Source organism: Acyrthosiphon pisum, chromosome A1 (assembly GCF_005508785.2).
Source record: "Acyrthosiphon pisum isolate AL4f chromosome A1, pea_aphid_22Mar2018_4r6ur, whole genome shotgun sequence".
In the NCBI taxonomy this organism is placed as follows: domain Eukaryota; kingdom Metazoa; phylum Arthropoda; class Insecta; order Hemiptera; family Aphididae; genus Acyrthosiphon; species Acyrthosiphon pisum.
In genome coordinates this window covers 101,139,565-101,148,909 of record NC_042494.1, presented here as the reverse complement: position 1 = coordinate 101,148,909, position 9,345 = coordinate 101,139,565, and the positions used below count along the sequence as shown (strand labels likewise).

Sequence of the window (9,345 nt, the reverse complement as noted above, 5' to 3'; positions counted from 1 at the left end):
TTCTATAAAAACAACGTGTATTAAATGTTCAAGCCTTAGGTATATTTTAAATAAGTACAAAATAATTTGCAAAATTTTATAATTTCATAACTTCAAACTTATATCTATAAAATAGTGACTATGTATTTTTGATATTTTTTAATCAGATAAAATACAAGAGGAATCTTGAATTAAATTCTAAAGATTTTTGACTCTGAAGTCCGAAGTCTATAAATAGCATAAAAAGGGACAAAATATTTTGAAAATTATACCATGGCTAGAATATATCAATATAAATATTTTGTGATAATTTCAAATACCTATGTCTATTTATTAATTTTTAAAAGATATTTAAAAATTAATTTTAATAGGTACCACAAAAAAACAAAATCAATTTTATTGAAAATCGATGTTGTGAATTTCTGTTTTCTGCTGTTTTTGTTAATTTTTGTTAATTAATTATTTTAAAATGTTACGGGAAATTTTTTTTTTTGATGCCTCAAAGTATTACCTGAATCTATTTTTCTACCAAAAAATGGCATCTAAGTTGAATATTGAAGCATTTGTACCTACTGTCCCAAAAGATAATCTCACACACACACACACAAATAAAATAAAAACACATAATTTTAAGACCAATATAATATTCATTGCTCCGTAAAATTATTTCCTTTGTTCATTATACTTCACCTTTAATAATGAATTATGCAATTTATAATAGTTTATGAAATGTAAACATCAAAGTTTAATATGATGAACGTACACAATAAGGAAACTATTAGTAGTTTATAAGTGAACGAATGTGCTTGACACAGTAAATTACGTTGAAGAATTTTCTCAAAATTTGAATTTCAAATTCAATACAAAAAAATCTATTCAAATGTTTATATTATAAAAAAATAATTGTAACTGTGTATCTTTATATTTTTTATTGAACTAAAAATAACTTAATAATTTATATAAACTTTATTTCATAATATTATCTTCAATGATAATTCATACAATTTTCAAACAGAAGTTTTCAATGGTTATAATGGGAGGAAATATGGATTGAATCATTTCACTATTCTACTTTCCCATTTTCAATTCGATCATCAAATAGCAATTGCTCATACCTATACAGTGCGTTGAGACATTACGTAATAACATTATGTTCAAACATATATAACTAACAATATATTACGTAAATTTAGATAATATTATATGGATACCTGTTAAATTATTACCTATAGGTACAGTTTTATACTATATTTTATTTATATCAATAAGATATATGAGATTCAATATTAATAACCGTTTAAAAAATCTTTTGGTATGTAAAGTTTTGAATAGTTATAAATAAAATAATATTAAACCCAACCGTACCTAAAATTTTATTTTGATAAATTGTATTAATTGTATGAAGAATTTACGTAACAATTACGTATGTTTTTTTTCGATATTTCCTCAACCGGATTTCATTCATACAGTTTCGCGTTTGTATAAAAATTTTAAAATTTTAAAAAAACCTGATATCTATGTCTACTATACAGTAGTATTATTGAATATAATGTTCCCAAAAGATAATGATTTAAAAAGCTATTACTTTCAGTATTGGAAAAATTTCAAAAAATTAGTAAAAATGAATGAATTAAACTATTGAAAAAATATTATAATGAGCTAAATTAATACATCGTTATTTGTTTTACTCCTTTACACTTCATAAGTTAATTGTAATAATAATATTAATCGTAAATCGAAAGCTTTTCTACATCCCTTTAATACAAAAAAATAGTTGCAATCGTAATAGCTATAGTATCACGAATCAACAATCGTGATAGTTTAAAGAGACTGTAAACGTTAAGTTGCTATCATATAGGCATGATAGTTGATACTTGATAGTGGATTTGGTGGGGGGGAGTGGGGTAAGTTATAAATAAAATTCATTTTTCCAATATTCATAACTTTTTTTTAGGACATTAAAAATATCTTAAAACAACTATTAGGTTAGATAATTTTCTACTGATCTCCATAGTCCCATATAAAAAAACTTATACATAAGCTATAGACTATAGTACTACAACTATCACGATAATATAATATCATTTTTATAATATGACGTTTTTGTTTTTGCAGACCAATATTTTATACGATATCGTGTGGATGTAACTATATAGACTATATAGGACATGGCCCGCGAAACGAAATAATATAATCGTCAGAAAAACGAACAAATATTGGACGTAGTTCGGGTGTCCACACACTCACGACAAAAGGTGCAGTGTACCGTAGTGGTGATGGCCATTTACTCAACCATACCGGTAACAAAAGTGACAGCGGTAATGGAAACGCGGTAACGGAAACGACTGCTTACTTGTTTGTACTTGCAAGTACATGTGCGGGAAAGTGTGCGTACGAGCATTGGAAAAGGCGGTCTTGTTGGGCGATGATACGCGGTCGGCGGCGTGTGCCGAAAGCCCGTGGCCAATGATCGTTGTGACCCGTGACAACCACAGTAGAAGCGCTGCGACCACAACCACGGTGGCAGTAGCAGCGCCGGCAACGGTAACGGTGGCTCAGCAGGTCACCACTTGGTCCTCCGGTTCGCCCGCGGCAGTCTGCAAGATGCGCTCGTCCGCCGCGGTGACTGTCATCGCCATCGTCGTCAGGCTGACGGCCGTACTATTGCTACTGATGGCGTCTGTACGCCCAGCCACCGCTATGGGACAGCTCCAGGGCCAGTACAACGGCCCATATCCGGACATATGCCCCAGGTAGGTTTTTTCTCATGTATTTCAGTACCTAGTCATTCAGCGATATACGTATGTATTTTTCGGATGTTGTAACTTGTACCTCCAAGAACTTCTAAAAAAATGTAATACTGCGAAATCACACTAAAATCCTTAAAAATATTAATTCAAAAGCCAAGAAGGAGCTTTAAAAATGAATAATAAAAATGTGTGTATTTAAAATATACCTATGGTTAGTATGCATTGGATTTGGAGCTAATAACTTATCAGCGATGACTGATGAGTGATATATAAAATATGTATTATATTATTATATTTTTAGTAAAAATATAAATATTTAATATTCTTTTTTTTTTTTAGAATGATTAAAGTGTTAGGTTAACATAAATCGCTTCATTTGAGATTGAGGGTTACAAGTTGCATTGAACGCATACACGTTAAGATTACAGGTGGCATACAATTATTTTTTGAGGCTTGGGTTCCCGAAAATCAATAATTATTATAAATTAAAATACTATTTATATCCAATTATATAGTACATGACATGGTTTTATGATAGTAAACTCGTATACCTACCTAATTTTAAGTGATTAAATTTCCATTATATAATTATTTTTCATATACCTAATATGTTTCTAAATGTAAAAGTTATTTATTTGGATTACCAGCATTAGGTACAGTTCTATTAAATTAATTCCTTTTGATAGATTTTCAATATTTTGTTGACCTACATTAACTAATATTTACTGTTCAGTGTTCTAATCATTTTCAAAATAACCAAGTCATTATTTTGAAACAATGCAGATCCTTAAATACTTTATGAACATTAGGTAAATCATATTAAAAGTATCTATTTCGCAGTTTATTTTATATTTCATCTTTTGTTTGAATATATAATATTTAAATTCATCAGGGCCTATTAAATGATGTACCTAACTGTTCTACGAGTTATAGAATTATCACTATAATATGGCCGCTAAATTTCTCTCTCTCTCTTAATTATTTTCTTATAATTGTGTATGCACCCGTCATAATGATATTTTAATGTTCAAATTTATGGGAATTAGAAAACCTTTTCTTAATTATTTTTATATATTTTTTTAATGTATGTAGGTAACTACATACTCCGCAATTAATCAATACGATATAGGTACATATATTTATAAATGGAAAATTGAGTTTATTTTATATTGTTACAAATGTACCTATAATTTAAATTTGTGTCTTTTTTCTGAAGTAATTTTATGTATAGCATATAGGTAATAATAAATTATTGCAGTTTTTAATATTAATTTTAATTTTTACACTCCAAATGTATTTAATATTTTATTTTGTGGAAATGATTGACGTTTTCCACAAAAATACTTATATGCTTTAAGTTTTTAATATTTTACCAATCTTCTATTTTTTGAACTTTTATTGAACTTGCGTGAAAAATGTGATTCTTTTAAAATTAATTTGCTATTATGCAAGTATATTATGTAGGTAGTGTATGTAATAATTAATAATAAAACGAAAATGGTCAGGTTAAAAAGCCTATTCAAATTAGAACTTGTACTCCCACCTGTTTAGTACCTATGATAACTTCATATGTTCTAATTACCTTTACTAGACATTTCACATGCATTTGTCTTTAATCTTTACCACTTTAATATAATCTTATTTAAGAGATACTAGATTATGATATAAAACATTACAGATCTAACAATGTAAATTTATGTTTTTTTTATAACCGATACAATTTTGTTCAATAGGGACCTATTTTATAGTAAATTGACTAGCTATACTCAGCAACTACCCTCCCTTGGCGAATTTCATTTTGGCGCTTATTTTTGTTTCATTTTATAGGTACCTATAATTTTCTAGTATTATTAAATTACATTTTTACGTATTAATTAAAATACTGCTATATTTTTTTAAATTATTGAGTCATTATAGTTAATATTGATATAATATAAGTCTTAAATTATAAGATATTAAAAATAAACAAAAAAACGTTTCTTATTATAAGTAAGTACAAAATATAATGTTATAGTATAATACAATAAGTATTACAATAACTCATTGTCATTTATAATAAAATTGTATCTTTCTAGTCTTAAATATTTGAAAAATCTAAATAATTGAAAACATTATTGTTACATTAACATTAATGTATAAAATGTTCAACTTTTATAGTTAAGGATTGAAAATGTAGAACAAGGTTCCACATAAATAAGTAAATAAATTTCTTTATTCACAATAATATCATCAAATATAGGTACTATGTAATATATCAAAGGCTGACTGACTGTGTTCGCTCAAAATCATTTTTCGTATACAATGATATTATATCACTGAATTCAAATTTAACACCATTCATTACATTGACCCACATGCAACCTACTGTACAGCAAAGCGACAACCACTTGCCTACCTTTTTATTTTTAATAATAGTATTTTAAAATAGTTTCAAAAAAAGCTACAAACAATAAATTATTGTCTATTAAAGATGTAACCAAAATGAAACATTTTTTATTACGTATTTGACGTTATAATGTTTAATGATATAATTGGCTGTGCGATAGTGCATTAGATTTAATCTATTCAACATTTATTTATTTTTATTAATTAAGTAGGTAATCGTAATATACAAATACACAGTACGTACCTATGTAATTATTTATTAGTAAATAATATTAATAGATTTTGTTTTTAAATTTTGTTGTTTTAGTCTACCTTAAAAAGTCTCTAAGAGCCACTACTTTAGCTTTAGTTTGATTATAATCTGTTCGATAAAGAATACTAAATAGTTACCTATTTATTGAACGTGATCGAAATTTAAACCTAGGATTACTATTATATATCATACAGTAAATTGGTATTTGTGATATAATTTTTTCAAGGTTAGGGATAAATAACATACATTTGATAGCTGGTCTATTTTGTACGCAATAAATCTTTAACCTAGATTCTTATTTTATGACTTGGTATAATCCAACTATAACATAACCATTCAGTATTTCAGTACCACCAATTACCTATATGAATAATGAATCCATTAGACGTTTGATGTCTCATGCCAATACGGACTCCACCTTTAATTTTTAATTGCCTTAACGTTTTTCAGAGTTATAAAATTGTATTCGTGTTTACCTAGTATGCTATAGACTTGTAAAATTTATCATAATTTGTCCAGAGAGCTTAGCCCGTATAGGCCATGTATCTTATAAGTTATAATAAATAATAATAACAATGATCAGACTATTTGCAGGAAAATAAGTACTTACACAAATGCTTTCTCATTGAAACTAAAACTCCGATTATATTGGAATTTGGAATACCTACGTAATACATAATATAATATGCAGGATGTAACAGAAAAATCTGACAAATAAAAATGAAAAATTAATAAAAGTTAAACGTATGAAAAAAATTATAATATAGGTAATAAATAATTTAAGATTTACTCAAACTTGATATTCCTAAAAATAACATTTTTAAAAAAATAAACTAATTGAATTAAATTGATTCAACGTTTTTACCATTAATATTGTTGTCAAAGTTAAATTCAAAATATCCAATTTGTAATTCATTTAAAATAAATTGAATTTAATTTAAAATACAAATAAAAAATGTATGTACTGCACTTCTAACGTTAGCGTTTATAAATTATATTTAAAAAAGAAAATTAAAATATTGATAAGAACAAAAATAAAAGTTATTATGTTTGTCAGGTTATTCTATTACACCTTGTTTTAAAAATGCCTTTGTTTAAAATTTAAATTGTACATAAAACGTTAACTACACATATACATAGTTAATATACAATTAATTACTAAATTATACCTACGTTTATATTTAAATACATAGACAGTTTCCACTCGAATAGTGGTTACTTGTTAAATTATTAAATAATAATAAGAACGGTTTTTTTAATAGGTAAAATAATTTAAAGTTAATAAAAATTAAATCTATTTTAAGTTCCCTGCCTTGTAATCATAATTGAAAACAGTAAAGTAGGTATCTAAATAACCAAAACAAATCCTGAAACAATTTGCTGATTTAGTCACCTACGTCTGTAGACTGTAATATTCATAACTGTGTACCTACCTTTTTATTTTGTGTTTAAAAATGTCCATTTTTTTTTATTTAAGAAGGTACTGTGTCTAAAATACATAATATTAGGAATACAAACTTTAAAACATTTATAACGTTTATTTTGTTTGAGTAGGTAAGTCAACATGTAGTTTAGTTGTACACTGTACCTACTAATAGATTAACTGTACTGTATTTAGACTGAAACAAACTTGTACACTGTTGTAGGTACTATTAACTTATAATTAACTATCTTCTTTTTTTTTAAATTTATGGTACCGTAATTAATTTCTTTGTTAATATATATTGCATATAACCAATGAGTCAGTTCTAAATAACAATTATTGCAAGTGAAAATTATTTATTGAATGTTGCGAAGAAATTCGAACAGCAGCTAGTTCTCTAATTGAACATAATAATGTGCCTTTTAAATTTACATTTAATATTTCTTATTATTTAATTTATGAAACTGCAAAAATAATTCTATTTAAGTATAGGTACGATGGATTAACATTTAACAGTGTCACGCTATCATATAGGTACCTACTCAAAAACTTTGACAACTCATAAACTTCAGTCACCTTGAATTTACTTATGAATTATGATCACAATAAGTTATTTTAATATCGTTATTTTTTTGTGAATTTTTATTACCTATCTGGTATCCCTGTATCGGGTACAAATAATAGTTCAGGTTTGAATAATATTCTGCACATTCAGTATAAAAATACACGTGTATCATTGTAGACTGTAGTTAAATATCACATATCCAATATTGTTCATTCGTTGATGTGTTATTATTGTCAAAACGCAAATAAAAAGTTTAAAGATTGTGGAAATATTTACGAATGGTTTATGGTTATAATAGTTTATGACGTTATTGGCTATTGCCAGAGGTAGCCGAAGATGACAAAGAACGTAGTAGAGTTATTTTTGAATTTCATGTTTCTAGTTATATATTAATAATTTGTATTGACTAACTTAGCTCTGCATTCTTTAAATATAATAACACAGTAAAATTTTTAATATTTAACAGAATTATTATCGAAACACGATGGCTAATTAGTGATATATGAGGCTAAGAAAGATAACAAAATATGGTATGTAAAAAATGCATCAACAAGAAATAGCATAAAAAATATTTTTTTTCTGAAGCAATATACTTAATACTGTTTTTATTTTTTGATGTTATTATTTATTGTTCTGATATAATTACATAAATAACATTTATTTTTATTTTTTAAATACCTTGCGTATAAATTATAATGCTTTTTTGTAAACGTTTTGCCTTGACTCCACCTGGAATAAGAATATACTCCAAGTAGTACAAATTAGGTAACGGAATTAGTCCACAACCTGCGCAACCAGGTACCTCCCTCTTGGGGTATACACAATTTTATTTTTATTTCCTCTTCGATACGATGTATTACAATTTTATTATTCTGTATGCATATATAGATTAAGACATAATAACTACTTTATATTATTTACAAAATACAACTATTCATTAAAAGCCTTCAGAAATTATTTGTCATCGTTTGTAATCATATGGTATTTTTATTTGTTATTACTCATTATAGTGATATATATTGTCACGGAGAACTTCTAGACGATATACAAATGCAACAGCTGTATTCAGACTCCAAAACGTTCGTAGACAAAAAGTTACGTCGTAGTGAAGCTGAAATCATAAAGTCATATAGGGAATTAAAATTACGAAATAACGGTCGAGTGCCTACTCGTGCTGTGCTTACCAAATTTGTTGAAGACAACTTTAGCGATGACCCGTTGGTCGAGTGGGTGCCACCTGATTTTGTTGAGACCCCCACTATCAGTACTTACGTACAGGATCAAAATTACAAGTAATAATTAACTTATGAAAATACATCAGAATTATTATAAATTATACCACGGTGCCAAAATGTTGATCTGAGCAAGGAAAAAATTGGATTTTAATGTGTTTGTAATGTGTAGTATTTATTTTTAAGAATTTGGATCTTGCAACTTAATCAAATTTGGAAAAGATTGGCCCGGAAGGTAGATGAAGACGTTAAAATAAACCCCGATCGGCATTCATCCATTTATTTGCCAAACGGATTCTTCATAGCTGGTGGCAGATTCACTGAACTCTATTATTGGGATTCGTATTGGATCATACGAGGTGAGATACCGACTAACCAAAAAATGATTATCGTAAATTATAAATCCATGGTGCAAATAATATTTTATTTTCGTAGGAGCCATATTGTGTGACATGAAAGACTCTGCCAGAGGAATCATACAAAATTTTCTTTACTTGGTTCATCGCTTTGGTTATGTACCGAACGGAAGTAGAATTTACTATTTAATGAGATCTCAGCCACCGCTCCTCATCCAAATGGCTGCATCATATTATACATATACAGATGATTTGGATTTTATCAAGAAAAACATACAAGTAATTTACCTATGACTATTACATTTTTATTTTTATTTATTTTAGATTCTGAGTGGAACGATGAATGTATTGATTTTACAATGATGTGTGTTTTTTTATTTTTTTATTTTTTATTTTATTTTT

At 27.1% G+C, this 9,345-nt stretch overlaps 1 protein-coding gene across 1 annotated transcript in view; it reads left to right on the top strand.

The window, feature by feature from the left end:
• LOC100166604 (trehalase) overlaps nt 1-9,345 on the top strand; it is a 29,865-nt gene that overhangs the window by 14,875 nt on the left and 5,645 nt on the right. Inside the window, exons 3-6 of the mRNA XM_029487915.1 lie at nt 2,095-2,732; nt 8,366-8,647; nt 8,774-8,946; nt 9,023-9,222. Coding sequence (XP_029343775.1) covers nt 2,353-2,732; nt 8,366-8,647; nt 8,774-8,946; nt 9,023-9,222 — 1,035 coding nt within the window. The 5' untranslated portion in view covers nt 2,095-2,352. The remainder of the gene's footprint in view (nt 1-2,094; nt 2,733-8,365; nt 8,648-8,773; nt 8,947-9,022; nt 9,223-9,345) is intronic.